The sequence below is a fragment of the Chamaea fasciata genome, unplaced genomic scaffold (genome assembly GCF_029207755.1).
Source record: "Chamaea fasciata isolate MVZ Bird 193981 ecotype frontalis unplaced genomic scaffold, bChaFas1.0.hap1 SCAF_10, whole genome shotgun sequence".
NCBI lineage: Eukaryota > Metazoa > Chordata > Aves > Passeriformes > Sylviidae > Chamaea > Chamaea fasciata.
Window position 1 is genome coordinate 2,324,344 of NW_027094095.1, and position 17,295 is coordinate 2,341,638.

The window sequence follows — 17,295 nt, forward strand, 5'->3', positions numbered from 1 at the left end:
CAGTCAAAACCAAATACCAAGAATATCATTAAGCTTTATTGCAACAGATCAGTGACATACTCAGGGTAAGGCTTTGGGAAAAAAGGTCGTTGCAAAGACCCTCTGCACAGCCTGGAAGATTCTAATACCAGCCTGCCAGACCTTCACAGGCATTTGCTAAGATCTAGAAGACTACAGACTTCAAAGCAAGGTGCTGCTGTGTGTTCTGAGCTGCTGAGCCAACCACAGGTGGGGCACTGCGATGCACAAGTGAAAAAGAAATCTCAAGCTGACTTAAGGCCACTTGCTCCAGAAAAACAATAGTTTTCCAGGAAAATGTTCTAAATAGATGAATCTTACCAAGAGGATGGATATGAACTGCCCATCCAAGAAATGCTCAGCAATGAAAGATTAACGTGCACTTTACTTTAGGGGCTTTGAACATAAAAGTATCCTCTCACCTTCAAATCTACTTTCCTGAATTTCTTTGAGCGGAATATTTACAATGCCCACTTTCATTCTTAAGCAAACAGCAGAAAGAATATCTTCTTTGAGCAAACAGGTCTGGACAGACTGTCGAAATTTGCCAAATATTGATTTTGTTAGGGATGAGCTTGAAATTTCCATCTCGTTTCAGTTTCATGCTGAATGAACTTTTAGAAAGTGAATTTGCAAAACAAATGTATTATACGGCATTAAAAGATGTGAATTAAACTACTTCAGTAGTAGTAGTTTACTAATGAACTGAAATACCTATGATAATTGAGTAACTGAGAGCAGTAGGAATTCATCCTTCAGGGTAAAACAGTACACTGGGAAAAATGATGTTGCCCTAAGAGGTTCTGTCTGGCTCAGGCAGGGCCACAGGCAGACACTGTGCCTGCCTGGCCCAGGCGTGGTTACTAGCAGGATACAACAGCAAGTCAGCCAACTTACCTAGAGTGTTCTATTCTACAAGCCTTTTCTCCAATGGCACTTACAGTCAGGTCTCTTCCCGCTCCTTTTCTATCAGTTTTATAAAACTTACCCTGATACCTTTGGGCTTATGTTCTATCAAACCAGATTTATGAACACAATTTGGTGAACACAAATAAGTGAAGAAACTGAAAATTTAATATATAAGCCCTTATTTCTGCGGGAAACAAAGTTAAACGTTATAAGGAATGCAGTTTTCACAATGTTTGTGTAAAGCATACTGAGCATCCAAGAATTACAGGAGAAGCATTACCTGCTTGTAGTTCCCTGGTTGTCTAATGAGGTCTGTTTCTGTGACAGAAAAATGACCGAGGTTCTGGTCCATGTGGGAGCCTCTCGTGAATAAATGGATCTGGAAGAGATCAATTTAAAAAATATTTGTCAGAGCAAGGAGCACATCATTAACACCATTAACTACCACCCAACAGCTGGGTGGGTTGGCAGGCTGATGTGACCAGTGCTTACAAACCCTTTCCCAGTGGACACGTACCAGCGTCAGCACCACCACCAATACGACAGCCAGAATGGAAAGGATGAACATGCACCACAAACACCTCACAAAATGGTCCATCTGGCAGCGTTGCCACAACCACATGCAGGAATTGCAACCACTGCTGCCACAGTAAAACTGAATGTTTCTCTCCTCATCCTGTCTTGACGTCTTTTTCCTTACAGTACTCATGGTCTGGTGCATGGCATGAAAGAAGAAACCAGTAACCCAGATAGCAGCAGTCTTAACTGAGCTGAAGTATACTCTCAGAATATTTATTTCATTCTTTTAAGCAGAAAATGCTACCTAGTTACAGTAAGGTTCTCTTTTGCTGCTCTATACTATTGGCTTTTGCTTACCAAGACCTTGTCCCAGCTGCACTGGTGATAGTATCATTAATTACTCAATGAAGAAGCTTCCCAAGTTAGTCAAGGGAACAATAAAAAGCAATTCCTTCTATTCAGAGCTGATCCCCTTGTTACTGCAATAACTGCAGCTGCCAAACAAGATAGCAGTGCACATTTGTCAGACAATCACTCATATTTCATTAATATTTCTGCCAGAAGACAGAGAATGTTTCCTGCTTTTCTTCCTTTATTCTAATACGAACTTTATCACACACTTGGGTATTGACAACTATTTTAAAGTTGACAGGCAGTGGGTAATTATCAGCCCTTCCATGAAACTTCAGAATATTTTAGCGTTCCTTTCCCAAAACTCACTGCTGGTGACAACCATCTGTCACATGTGCAGAGCTATGCGAGTTTAAAAATAAAAGAGCACCTCCCCACACAATGTTCTTGCCACTCCTCTCCCTGCTGCATTCTTGCGTAACTCCGGCTGCCAAACCTTTGGGCCCCAGCATCAGCAGTGAAGTTCAGCCCCCGTCCCAAGGTAGGTGGCAGCAGCATCCCTGGGTAAAGCCCAAAACAAAATACAGTAAAGCTGCAACAACAGAGGAATAAGGTGTTCCCCTGAGACCAGAACAGATGGATACTGAAACAATCCAGTATTTGTGGTTTTGCCATCTCTTACTGATAACTAAGAGAAGATAAACAAGGCTTAAAGAGGGAAGGAGCACCAAAGCAGGAGTAGCAGGTGAGAGGGTGAGAGGCAGAACATGCACAGCTGCTGCTCCTTGGCACTGGAATACCCCGAGGTGGAGGCAGGTCTGATTGAACCTAACCCTTGCAAAAGAGCACAGGCACAGCACAGCACAGGCACACCCAGCACCACTTCAGGGGAGTTTCCAGCACCAAATCCTAAATGCCCTTGAGCCCAGACGAGCTGCTCTCCCTGCAGGGTGCCTAATTCACCTAGAGAAGATGAAAAGGGGGCATGCCCATGGTTCACACACATTTGCATGAGAGGAAAAAATTCTACTGCATTAAAGAATGTGCTTCTGCGATGTAATGGCAAGTTCACCTTAGGGAAAAAAGCAAAGATTTTCAAACCAAATAGAAAAAAAAAAAAACCAGAAACAAAAAAACAAGGTAGCAATTCTCAGAGTAACATGGTAGATTTTTCATGTCAAGATACAGATGCATGTAACAATTGCAGTTTAGCTCACTCATAAATTACTGACAATGAGGTAATTACCCTGCACCAGTCCCTGCCCTCTATTATTCAGGGATCAAGACTTTGTCCTTGTCCCTTTACTCTTACTACCTCAGATACATAGATACAAGCCATCCAATTCACTGCACTATTACACACTGCTACATCTTATTTTATATTGTTGATCTTAGAGGGGGCACAAGAAACCACTCCATTCGTAGGTGGTAATTCCCAGTGCAGCTCTGCATTCTTACCGACAACACAACTTAATTTCCAAGCATATTAAAACCATTACTGTTGCTTTACCATGATCTGATAATTCCAATGATGTTAAACTCTTCTTCTGTCACCAAGAATTCCATTTAATATCATTTTATTCTTACTAATCCACATGCACAGCCCATAATCAGATTTCCACCTGCTTAAAAAAAGAATTAATCTCTGAACCCGATCTAACCCTCCACTACTTCAGGATGGAAGATAGCTGAAAACGCGCCCAGGAAGTCCATCAGTTTTGCAAGAAGTAATTTATTCTCCACATTCCCATGTATTTGAAGGCATACCAGGTAAATATATACCACTGAGAATTTCGAGGGAATTAGAATGGTATTACTACATCATACTTTCAAAGCGAGCCAACCTGTCCATGTTGAGAAGCCATTAAAATGTTATTCAACAGCTCACAGCCTCAGGCGCCAAAATTCCTCAGAAACGGGTTAAGATTTCCCTCAGGAAGTCTTCCTCCTACAGCAGGACATGTGTGCTTCTGTAGGCTTCAACATGCCTTCTGGGAGCTGAAGTCACTGAAAAGAAGCTCATCAGAGCAGCCAGCCAAGAGGAAGAGCCAGGCAAGGCCACCTAACAAGCAATTCCCAGCACAGGACCAATGTAGCCACGGGGAAGCTTCCCTCTCTTGGGGACTGCAGAAATTCATCCCATCAACCTCGGGTGACTGCAGACAGGACGGAGCAGATAGAGGACACAGCAATATTCGTACTAAAAACACAGAGTGGAGGGAAGAGCAGTCATCTTCTGAGTAAGAATGTATTTTCCAACTGTGCTGTGTTCTTCTCAGAAAGGCCCAAATAGAGAAAATGGCATTTTAGAGCTTGTGTGAGTCACAGGATGAAATCGGCAGAAGTGTCGCCACTAGTTGACAAAAATTATAGCTCCTGATCAGCAGTAAATAAGATTGTTCCACAGCTGAGACACATAACCTGGTACGTTATCAAACAGAGCGAGTAAAAGCCGTAATTATCATTTTGTAGAGAAAGCCCTCTGTAAATCTGTCAGCATAATTAAAAAACATAACACTCATTAGCCTTTTGCATACTGTGTTTGTGGTTTATTAGAGGAAAGCAGCAGCTCATACAGAGGTCATACTGGGTCAGTTCAGCCTTCTAACACATAGAATAGTTTAAAAGTTTTGAAATTAATGCAGTAGTAAAAGCAATTTCTCTAGAAGGAGTCAGGAAATATCAATTATTGTTTATACAGCTGTTAAACTGTGTAAGTCTGTTATATTTTGTGTTACCGTAAATGCTAACATTAATGTGGCACTGTAATGAAGCCCTTCCAAAGTCACATTTACCTTTCTATACCCCTGCTTTTAATTCAGACTAAAATATAAATCAGAGCACTGCACTTTATTACAGCTCTCAACAGAACTCCCACAGCTGCACACATAGTATCAGTGTGGGTTCACATGTGGAGGAGTTGGGCTCAGTTCCATCCTCCCTTGTACACCCCCATGGTGGCAGCCCTGACAGTGACAATCATCACCAGCATCACTGCTGCCTTCAGTCTAGCCCAGCAATGACTGCTGGAGAAGGCAGCAACGACAGCTCTGGGAAACTGGATGAACTGAGACACAACTCTCCCTCCTGCTTACTCCTCCAGATTCTGGAAATCGTGGTCCAGGGACCGGCAGCATAACTTAACCTGTCTCTTGTAGTTGCCTGACTGCCCTAACTTTAGCACACATTTTGCCTTAGATAGCCATAAAGGGGTAAGAATAAGTCCAAATTTATTTCAAAGTACAACTTCCACAGGAGGGTCATCATCTCTCATCTCCCCCGTCAACAAATTTAGCATGTTTGCCCCATCAGCACATCTCTTCATTACCTCGGTGCCTCATCTGGACTGTTGAGAATATCCCTGTTTGTACTCAAGCTCCCAGGTTTGACCTGCTTCTAATTCTTCCTCGGCCTCATTAACCGCAAGCTGAGGCACTGGAGCTGCCTAATGATTTGTTACTGTCAAGTCTCACATAAACCAGAGCACTGATGATGAGTTATGGAGGCATTTGCCTCACCTACTAGAAAAACCAGCATACCTTAAATAGAGGCAGTTTATCAGGGGCAGAAGATGCCAATCATTTCATTTGAGATTCACCCTTCCCAAACCCATCACGGTCTGTGATCACAGTGCAAAAAGTCAAGGACTGCACGGGCACTTAGAGGGAATTGCCACCTTTGCTCCCAGATCAGGGAAGCATATCAGCAGTGGTCAGTGAGAAGGAAAAGGTTTATTTTAGATGCTGCACACACAGTACCTGATCCCTCTTCCCTAGGGCTGTCAATCAGACATCTGCCCTAGCAATCAGTTCATGGAAAGAACAAAATGTAACCTCATTATAGTTTTTAGCACTGCTCTGTCAGACACAGGATTAAAACCAGGAAGGCATCTTCATTCAAATGTGAAGATGATTCTGACAACTTCTTGATGTGTACTTTGGGAAGAAATTTCCCCAAATCATTTTCAGTCTCAAAAATAAGGTTTTCTGTGAAGGTTTTGAGTACAGTAATAACTGGCTCCATTTAAGTTATCTAAAGAGATATAAATGGAGAAAGGGAAAGCAATACTTCTTAACTTTTAGGACTGTCTTAAGAACTGTATTTTTAGATTTGTTTCTGAAGTCACCATCACTGTCTACTTTGGGACTGAAGGCTGGTTCCATCCTAAACAGACCTAACGCTCCCAGATGTCTGTGATTAGACAGGCATCTAAACACTCATGAATGGGAAGAGAACTGGAACCTTAGCAGTGTAGAGACCGTTAGTGATTCCTGATTTAAAAGCCGGTAAATTTTGGGTTCTGTTGAGATGTCCCCTGGTACTTTGGAAAGAGATTTTGCATTTTATTTTGCTGTTACGTTCAATATTTATTCTTAACATTTTGAATCCACATTTCCAGTGAACTTGGAGTTCTGCTTCACTACTTCTTGTCTGGGGAGCCAGAATGCTCTGTCTTGTTTCTACCAGGCATTTTCTGAGAAAAACAGCACCAGCCTGTGGGTGCAGAAGTGACTAATGTGCCAACCTGCAAAAGAGACTTTTATACAATGACAACCTTACAAACACTGAGCATTCCACATTTTCTCATGGTTCTGCCACACTGGGCAAAGACAGAGATGCTCATATTCAGAGTAATTCGTTCTTATCTACAGAAAATGCAGAACTAGCAAACAAGAATAATTCGTCCATTTCGCTCCAGCTGACAAGGCTTTTAAATAATAAACTATGTCACAGTGAGTTAGGAGGATGATTTACCTTGTGCAAAAGTTTGCATTGCTCTTGGTGCTGAGCGTGCAAACTGCACCACTGCAACCTCAGCCTCCCGTTTAACCACTGCAGGTATCGAACATCCACTCTGTCTTCAGGCCCTGCTGCAGCTGCACCTTCCTGGCTGCTGGGCAGCTCATCTTCACACTGAAAGCAGGAAAGAACACCAGACTAGTTAAGTAGCTTCAACATTTTCAAGTCAATCAGCAGTGAACATCCTAGATATATAGGCCAAAGAGGAAGAAAATCGCCCTCAAATGAAGTCAATTCCAGCAGTAGAGAGAAATCAGAGTACAGGACTGGGAACAGCCTAAACAAGTAGAGAAGTGTGGAATAAATATCAGCTTCTCAGCTGTGATGTGGTGAGCTGTCTCACCTCCCATCTTTCATTTTCCATACCCAGGAAGACACAGTGTTCCTGAGACAGCAAGCATGCTCTTTACCAGATGGGAAAAATTGTATTTTGACTAGATTCTAATACGTCAAAGAACATAAAAAAAACCAGATTTAGCTCCTGCAGTATCTTCCTGAGACCCTATTTTGTAAATCAGTAACTTACATAGGGACAAAATCGTGGGCCTGTGCTTGCCCAGCTATTTTCTCTTCTCCATCCAGCATTTCCCATCTGGCAGGATTGAGGAAAAGAAAAGAATCATGCAGCTGGCAGAGGCCAGGACTCCACAGAGGCACTCCCAGCTACAGTTGTATCATCTGTCTTGCTTGTTTTGCCTTTTTCTAGGGTAATTTGGAAGGAAGAAGAGAGAAGCAAAGAGTTTCCATCCGTTCATCTTGTCCCACTTTCCTTCTGCTGCAGATAAAAAACTAACAACAGCCAACAACTTCATCTTCTGCATGAAATTTCTGCAGCACATTTCTGTCTTTTTATCTCTTTCATGAGGAACACGAGGAATTCCCCCTCCCCCAGCCCCTTGCACAAAGAGATCATTCACATGTACAAACAGATCTCTGTGTTTTCAACCAAGACTCTTGCAGACTGCAAATTAAAAGGCGAAGAAGACATGGGTAGTTTTACCTCTGATGCCAGTAATACCACTTAAAGTAAAGCTTTCCACTTCATGCAGTCTATAGGAATTACACCCAATAAACACAGACCCATAATTCCAAACATTTTTACTACAACATGTCATAAGAAGTAGGAATAACACAGAACTGCAAAGACCTGGTTATTCAGAATGGATGGTCGCCATTCTGAAAGGAAGTGTCTCCCAGTTCTTAGACTCTCAAGATATCTCTTTTAGGTGGAAATTTAAAAAGCCTACTTGAAACATGACTGTTTTCAAGAAAACTTAGGCAGGTATTCGGACCCATAGACCTTGATGGTATTTAAACATATGTGCTTCCCTGCTTCACAGATTTCCACGTTCAGTAAAATCTTAAAAACATCCAGTTGGCAGGCAAAGCCTGAATATAGCTCCAATTTGGATCCTAAACTAACAATGCAAACTGTAAAACGAAGATTTAATCTTGCCTTAAACGCAGATTTCAACAGAAGTGTGTCTACAACCATGATCAAATAACCCCCTAACACTTGTTTTAACCTAAATATCTCCAGCTGACAGGGCCTCCGTTACAACGAGTGTTCCTATTATTTACCCGCGCAAAAACGCTGCTCAGATCACACCCCAAACTGTATCAATATTACAGGTTTGTTCCCTTTTCCCTGTGGCTCAGATAAACACATGCTATAAATCACGGAGGTGCGGGGCTGGTAGAGGGCTTCTCCTTTTAAAGGCACAGATTCATCTTAAAAAAAGAGGAGAGGTGGGGAGGGAGAGGGAGAGGGAGAGGGAGAGGGAGAGGGAGAGGGAGAGGGAGAGGGAGAGGGAGAGGGAGAGGGAGAGGGAGAGGGAGAGGGAGAGGGAGAGGGAGAGGGAGAGGGAGAGGGAGAGGGAGAGGGAGAGGGAGAGGGAGAGGGAGAGGGAGAGGAGAGTTGAGCCAACATGCCAACTCTAACGTCCCTCTTTTTCTTCTGCTCCTTTGTCTCCTGGCTCCTAAACTAAGGCACTGTGTCCTAGGACACTGCAGTCTGAGCTAAGTACATCCACAGCTTTTTGGGGCAAAACCCTGTTTTGCCTCAAACAGGATGGTTTCTGGACCAGGAAACCATACAGATATATTTACCAAGCTATCCATTAGCATGAGAAGCCAAGCAGCTGGATATCAGTCATGGCAGCAGAGAAAACCCATGTGTAAAGAACATTAAAACACCTCACATTAGCAGCTAGAAAGCCACAAGGCCGAACTTGGGAATCCCAGATTAAAATCTGCACTGTCCATAATTTACAGTTCTACTCCAACTTCCCCTGTTAGAGGTTTCAGAACAGCACAAATACTGCTCTCCTGGGGATTCATTTCAGGAAGGAATGGCATTAGACTCGATTGCTTTGGCAGTACAGTGACAAACACCATGCAGAGCTAATTTTATTGTAGCAACCTGCCTTATTAATATTAAAATAAGGAAGCCAGCCAATGCATTTTTAACAGGATTTCTCCATTATTTATTTCAGAAACAGCACAAAAAATTACTTTTGCTATGAAATACTTAGCCCGGCATAAAGTAAACAAGGTAGAAAAAAAAAAAGGTCTCGCATATTATACTGTGACCTCAATTTTCTGTCCCATCTTTACAATCTAAGACTATTTACTGCTCTCCCAGTGGGTGAAAAATCCCTAAAACACCAGCCCAAGCTACAGGCTTTGCTTCGAGTATCACCGTGAATTTATCTCATCTATGCAGCAATCCAGGTACACACCTACATTCACTCTGAGACACAGAAGTGCATATTTTTTAGTTCAGCTCATAAAGAGAGCAGCCAAGGCAACCACCCAGAGACCTCAACGGCCTTCCCACACTTGGAATGCTCCATACCACTTTTGGAAGAGATCATTCCACAGCCACTTCCCAGAGAAGCATTTTGCTTGCAAACTGTTTGCTGCAATTAATGCTTCTCTTTGATTTCATTTCAGAGAAGGGATGTGCTTGGATCAGCTGCAGGAATTGGTGCCACAGCTTTGCGGTACAAAAGTCACATGAGCAAATATCAATGCCCTCATCACCATGTTGAGTTTTTTCCCCATTACTGGTGATACCTGAGCTGGTCTGGTCAAACTGGGTGATGTGGACCTGCCAGAGCAGCCCTGGTGAGAATAACTGAGGACAATTAATTAAGCAGAAGATAGAATGAAACTCCCCATTTCCACTCCCACCATAACTTCCAAAGCTTCCCACCCCAAAGAAGCTTTCTATTCTAAAAGCTCCAAGTACCACTGTTAAAACTTTTCAGTATCCACTCATTGGCAAAACTAAGAAAAGCAAGCACAAGCCTGATCAAAGCGCCAAGCATATATTTACACAAGCTCTCTCCAAGCCAGTTTCTGAACTATCACCCTTCCCACACTTCAGCTCTCCCATGGTAAAAGATCCAGGAGAAATAAACAGCTAAGCCCCAGAAAAAAAACACACATTCCAAGACACCACCCATCACCATACCAGCTAAGGTAGCTCACAAACTACAAAACCTGCCCCAGGCTCACAAATACAGCTCTGGCTTAGTCAGACCTAAACATGATTTATTGTCCCAAAAGCATATATTTAACAATTTTTGCAAGGCAGCCTAGAATTCAGTCTTTAAGACGCAAGTTTTGTCCCAAACATTCCATCCCAAGCTATTTCAAGTCAAATTTTAAAAGAAGGGTGTCAGATCATTCCCGAAAGGTGTGAATAGGCTTGTGGTTAGACAATGCAGCAAGTGCATTAAAGAAAACCCCAACACTGCCAAAGTCCTCCTGGCAGAATTGTTCTGAGCAGACAAGTCGAAGTCATGAAATACAGGGAACTGAAAAAAGCCATCAGATATGAAAGTACTCAGAGGAAAAGAATAAGGGGTGGGAGAAAGGAGGGCGTGAAAAAGACATGGTGCTATATCAATTTTCAGCCACATTCCATACATCTGAGAGGAAAAAACTTGCATGCAATGTGCTTAGAGAGAAATTAAAGATTAAGAAGTTTCAACTTCAACAGCAGAAATGAAGCTGTTCTTTTTGGTTTGAAATACAAAGCAATCCTACGTTATTAGAAATCAGAGAGGAGGTGTACCAACAGCAGATGGAGATAAATTAAACAAGTACTTCATCATACAAATACTTTATCAAAGAACAACAGAGGCACCAGTGCGTTTGCAGACGTGAGAAGGGAGCTACTCACTACTTGCTCCACTTGAGGATTTTAGTGACTTGGTACAGAGTAGATCTTGCTCTGTTCATACCCTTTGAATGACACAAACTCCAAAAACTGATTTAATGCAAAATTTCTTGTGGTGATATGCCATTAGCAGGACTGCAGAGGAAACACTCTGCTGTGCAACTTCGTCTAGACTTTCTACACTATTCCTACTGATACAGGAATATTTAAGGGTTATAAATCCTTACCTTAATAAATTCACTGTGCCCTGTGCAGGCAATGGAAGAGAAAAGGCTGTGCTGCCTGCAGTGCTGCAAAACAGGCGATGGCAGGGCTGCCTCCCCCAGAGATGGTCTTTTCTGACTGTGAGCTGCCACCTGTCGGCCCAGGACAGACCCCAGCTCATCCCCACTGAGCTGTGGCTTTCCCTGGCATCTTCCAAATCCCTCCAAACACCAGCTCTCTGCCTCCACATCTGGACAACCAGCAAACAACTTGCTGCTCATGCTACCTACTCCTGAAGAAACAAGCCTGCTGGAAGATGGATAAGACGTTTAACCCATGGACAGATGCACTAGGTCAACCCCCTGACACTAATCCTTGAGCAGAGCAACACAAAGCAACTGCCAGCTGAACCCTCCAATGCACACTCCCAGCCCACTGCTCACCTGCACTGGACTTACTCTGGATCTAGACAGAAAATATTTACTCAGTTACCACTCAGATCTTAACTACAGTAAGCACACAGCCTGGTATCACAAAGGTGGGCAGGAGCATATTTAGATCCTCGCTGCAGGGCTCAGGAAAGGCAAGGCAATCACATAAATCAAGCCAATAAAGTGCCTCTGCAGCTTTTACTGAGCGCTCGTTCCGAACCGCTCATAATTCAGACAATGGTTTTGATGTGACATAACATATGTTAACTTCTGTAATTACACATCTTTAAACAGAACATAATTTATTTTTTTTAAATTAAACCCCATAGCCAGAAATAACAGTATCAGACATGCTTTCTTAATTAATATAGCCATATATCTATCTGCAGGAGGCGAAAATGTGAAAAGGAACAATCTGAACAGACAAATGCAAAAGGGACAGCACTGTTTTCATTAATAGCACCATAAACAACACCAATTGGATTTCCTCCTAGACAAGGCAGGATCCAGATTAGATTTATGCAGGCAAAGATAGATGGTGTAAAAACTCATTCCCACATGTTGCACACACCAATTAAATCTCCAGATATTTGCACAGAAGAGTAAGTTTTCCACAAACATAAGTGCTCACAACATCGAAGTTACACTCATATTGCATTTCAGCAATTAAAAGAAGTGAAGTCCTGTGTTTCCACAAGGCCTTTTAGCTTTTAAATCTCTCTGCCTTTTGTAAGAATTACTACTCACAACAGCACTCCCAAGAGCTTACTCTTGGCAAAGAGTGAAAAAGAGAAGGTGCTGAGGGAAGACAGAAAATGTGAACACAGCTCTTACCCATGCCTGCCTTGTTCAAACAAGCCTCTCTGGCAGTAGCCACAGGCCTGAGGCACTAGAGCACATCAAGTCCTTTATCCCATCCCTCCCCACTCATTTGGGAGGTTATTTAAGAGCTCTGCAATACAGCAAAAGCAGTATGCCTTTAAAAGAGCTCAGCAGCACTGCCTAATCTTTGGAGCTGCAAGGTTTTAAAAGAATGTCAAAATCCCAATGCTTACTGCATTATGTATTCAGACAAAACACGGAAACTAAATATCCTAAGACCAACACTTGACAGGGTAGACCTTAACTGGGGGAGCGTTCTGCAGGGCTCAGGAAATGCAACACACACATAATGCCTTGCACTGCTTTTTTTTTCCCCCTGCCTGCAGCTGTAGTTCCCCTTGCCCACAGCCATTTGCTCCACTGTGGCAAGAGGGGCGGCCCCTGGAGACAGAAAGATGCAGCTCCCTGCAGCAACAGCACACCTGGAGCTGGAGGAGCACAGGGGAACAACACCTGCCCTCCAGGAGTGAGGAGGCAGAGCTCCGCCCTGGGTAGGAGCCTACCATGCCCCTCTCCACACCTTCCTTAAGGAAAAGTCCTCCTGAGGGAAAAGTGCTTTATTTCAAAGGATCCTCTCAAGTGAGTTAAACCCAGGTCGCTTACAGTGGAACACCAGAAACAGATGTTCGTATTTAACTCAAAAGGCTGGGAAGATAATCAGAAGGTACCAAAGGCTGCTCCCCGGCAGTGGAGGGCAGGAGAGGCACTGAAACATCTCAAAATCCCTTTTGTTTCCCCAGCTGCCAAGGAAGGAGCTCCCTGTGCTGCATTTCAGCAGAGTACTAGTATGACCACGGCAAACCTTCCTACCAGCATGGAAGTCCTCATCATCTCCTCCCCACAAAGCTCAAGTGCCTGTTGTTGAGCTCCATCCTGAACACATCAGCTGTATTGTCAAGTTCAAGAAATTCTGCAATTCAGACATTACCAGAGACACAGCAGATTCAATAAATTATAAGCCTTTCTGAGCAGTTCAGACTTGTCTTTTAGAGTCTTTTACTTTGACATACTGTCTGGAAAAAAAACCCAAAAAACTTCTTAATTGTGCATTCAGTTTGTCAAACAAAGAAAAATGTTGGTAACTGCACATCCACCAGTGTAGCACAGGAAGAAGGCACCATGACAAGTTCAAAGTATGCTACAACAGACTTGTCAGCCACACTGAGGTGAGGAAAATGTTGCAGGAGAAACTTCAGGGATCCTGCACGCTCTGCTCAGGTTTCATAGATGGCTTTTAAAAAAAAGAGTGTTCCTTAGCAGCTACTGAATCCAGCAACAGTAATAGCAGGAAAAGGGCAGCAACATAAATGGTGAGAGTTCCTAGGAAGACAGGAGGACAAAGAGAATAGAAGTGTAAGCTGAGGGAATAAGGGAGGAAAACCAAAAAATGAAAGCTGACAGACTAATACAGCCCATAAAGATCTGGAAAGTAATTACGCTTCTGAGTCAGAATCAATAAGGTTAATAAAATTCCCTCCTCTATCCTCACTGGAATTGATCAAGATGTGGAAAAAAAATGCAGAAAACTACTTTTCACTGAAACTAGTGCCCAACATTTCCAAGTTTTCTTCTGGGAGGAACATCGAGCTCGGCTGCTTCTTTAACACTTTCCTCTAACAAAATGGTTTATGGCACAGCAGTGACTGTCAAGTTTTCTGTAAAAGAAAGGCATTTCAACAAGATCAGACCAAGCATAAGCTTTACACTATACTGGAAATAGCCAGTGAGCCAAACTAGACCATGACAAACAAAAGATGAATCAAATTGCAAACCTAAGGATCAGAAGGCATGTTCACCCTCATTTTTGCCCACCAGAAGCAATTGAACTTAGTTCATTTTGGCATGCTAGAGACACATGTATGAATTCTAAGCACAAGAGACATAATAGCCCTATTTGTTGATTACTACAAATTCACAAAAGGGGAGGGGCATCCAATTTCACTCAGAGGGTTGGAAGCAGACAGAGGGAATTAGTGGAAACAAGAACCAGTGTTTGTACAACATCTCCTGATGATCATGAGGGATGTAACATCAGTACGCCCATTTAAAAAGCTCAACAGCCTCCACACATAATTAAATTACAGGGCACACAGATTAATTTCAGCTGTAGAAATAAAAGCAGTAGAGGCAGTATTCCTCCCTGGAAACAGAAAGAATACGTGCTCACAGAGTACTGCTATTACCTGCCCAAACCATCACAGATTTGGAGAGAGCTGGGATGGTATCACTGAAATTTAGAAAGCGGGGTAAATACGAATTAGTCAAATGCTGAATGTGCTAAAAAGGCAAGTTTATATCAATTATACGCCTCTCAGACAGAATGAAAACTCCCCAGGTGTGCCTCGCAAGTTCAGCGAAGGAGACAGTTTCAGCTACAGGTTTGCAGCTGTGTCTTGTACACTAGCATTTGTTATGTGTGAACAGGAATCAATAAATGGCACTTGAGAATAACTGCCTGTACGTGATCACCAAAGCAACAGAAGACATTGAGACAGCCATCACAACAGTGCATATCTGAGATGGAAATCCACAAGGGGTGTCAAAAGCCTTTGAAAACCATGTCCATCAATTACTGGCCCAGTGCTTTAATGCGATTAACAGGCGAGAATTCCCAGGCAGACACTTCAGCGCATCGATGTGAGCCTCCAACTCAGATTGCACTTAAGTCTCTATAGATGTAACAAGAGTTAGTGATTTCTTCTCCTAAAGAGTTGGCCCATGCAAGGTTTGAACTTTCACTTACTGCCTCTGGAGTCACCAACCTGCTGACAGACGAGCACAGTAAATTCAGAGAACTCGAACTGCTGCAGCCCAGCTCTGAAGTTTATATTGGATTGTGGATCCCCTCCTCCTTCTCCTGCACAGCAACAGAGTTTGCTCCTTTAACTGTTTCCCCTCCCAGTTTATGAACATCACACGCTGTAGGAGAGCACGGCTAGGGAAAGATCCTTCAGCCCTGCTCACTGGAGCAACCTGCCACAGGCACCAGGGTCCCGGCTCAGGAGAGACTCCAGTGCTACCCTGCCAAAAAACAGGAGCTGGAAGTGCCCTAAAGGAGTTTCTTAGCTAACACACAAAGGCAGTCAACCCCCAGAACCACCCCAAGCTACCAACCATGCCTGTCTTTACCACAGCGACCTCACAGTGAGTTCTGACTCCATCAGCACTACCGCTTACCAACTCCTTCATCACCTTTGAGTTCATACTTTCAGGAATCACTTAACTTTTGATTCTGAAGATGTAAGTGCATGTCAAAGTCAGCTTGTGGAAGCTTTTCCCAGCTCAGGATCAAAAGATTAAGAATTCCACGCAGAACTTGTGCTCCTTGTCCATCACGTGTCATGAATACCCTTGTACCTCTAAAAATCCTTTAGAGCTGATGGAAGTGTTCAGTTTGCAGGGAAAGAACACCGTGTTGCTAAGGAACTGCAAAGGAAAAAAGGCCACAGTGTGGTAGTCTGAAATGAAATTATTTAAATTAATCGGCCCTTTATATGTTGGGTATTTGGCACATTATCAGCAATTCAGTGGGCCTTGTCTTAAACTTGGGCTGAAAGAACAGTCAGAACATGATTGCACACTTAATTTAGGGATTAGCTCCATTCTCTCTTCTCACACAACAGACCCTGTTCATCTTTGTGGATTTCAGACAAAATTTTAAAAGCAAACCACATGAATTTCAGTTTGAACTAGAGCTATGCCTACAGTTCTTGAGACTCCTTTCCTTTCAAATGAAGACAAAGGGTAAGGATTCTCTCCAAATTTAGTCCCACTGGAAGACCAACAGATGTACTTTTCCAGCAAGTACTGGCTTTCACACTTTGCTCATTTTGGCAGAGATCTCAGCCATGCACAGAACCAAATGTATTCCATGGATTTTTGTTCGGCAACATTTTCACTTCAGGAAAATATTTTCCACTGTTTGTAACCATTAAAGATTCCATTCAGTGGAAGATTTTTCAAGTTCTCAACTGAGAATTTCATTTCAGTTGTTTTAAAGAGCATATCCTTTTTTTTTTCTTCTATTTTTTGAGACAGATCTTTTCCGAGTGAAGGTTTTTTCCTCTTTTACCTTTCTCCTTCACTTTACTGAAATAGAAGAGAGTTAAGACTGCAGACACTACACCTCTTGTGTGTTAACTTACAAGACGTCAGGTAGCAAAGTGACAACCTCACCTTCCTCCCCTCTCTTACTGAGATTTTGGGGTTTTACTGCTGAACACTGGCTGATGTGCAGGCTTTGCCACATGGTTATCTCACAAAATAAGAACAGCCAGCAAATAATATCTAACAACAACAAAACCTAACACTTTTATGAAGCAAACAAACAACAGGCTTTCATGAGTGGTTTACAAGGAGCTGATTCACTGACCAAAACAAGGTGTGGACCCACCCATCTCCTCTTCACCCACCACTGCCTCCTTCCATCCTCGCCAGTGCATTCCTAGATCTTCATTTGGTTTGCTTCTTAAGGCTGAATTTATTGGTTCTGCAATGCCCAGATGATCAAATAAAAGAGAAGACCTCCCCCTCAAAATTCCATTTGTTTTAACTTTGTTGTGATGGAGAATCACAAACCCACTAGTTTTGCTGTAACTACATTCTTTTTTTTTCCACTTGTAAATATCTATTTTTATTGGAGCATGAAAACTGCTGGATGAACACCATACAAGAAATGCTTCCATTAAAACAATGAGCTTTACATACACAAGCTAACTCCAGCTTCCAGTCTATACAATTTTTGTCTGGTCTATTAAAAAAATAAAAATCAGACTCTTAAGCCTTTCCAAATACTGTTTTGGACAGTTATTGAGTAAAAACCTTTAGTATGCATTCCATGCTTTTTGAGAAACACAAGTACAGCAGGTGAGAACTGCAGCAAAAGACACACCAGTATGTGTGGCCATAAGAGATAACATTATATTACCATAGTTCTTTCATCCCTCTTTGGGAAATGCAAAACTTAAAGCCTTTAGAGAAAATAACACAGGT

General features: G+C 42.6%; 1 protein-coding gene across 2 annotated transcripts in view; it reads right to left on the reverse strand.

Annotated features, from left to right (window-relative positions):
• Positions 1-17,295, reverse strand: part of TEDC1 (tubulin epsilon and delta complex 1) — a 66,029-nt gene that overhangs the window by 41,007 nt on the left and 7,727 nt on the right. The window contains exons 4-5 of one of the 2 annotated variants that reach the window (XM_066192000.1): positions 6,553-6,711; positions 1,208-1,306 (exon numbers count right to left, since the gene is read on the reverse strand). In XM_066192000.1, the coding sequence (XP_066048097.1) occupies positions 1,208-1,306; positions 6,553-6,711 (258 nt within the window). The remainder of the gene's footprint in view (positions 1-1,207; positions 1,307-6,552; positions 6,712-17,295) is intronic. The other variant, XM_066192001.1, reaches the window with a different exon arrangement.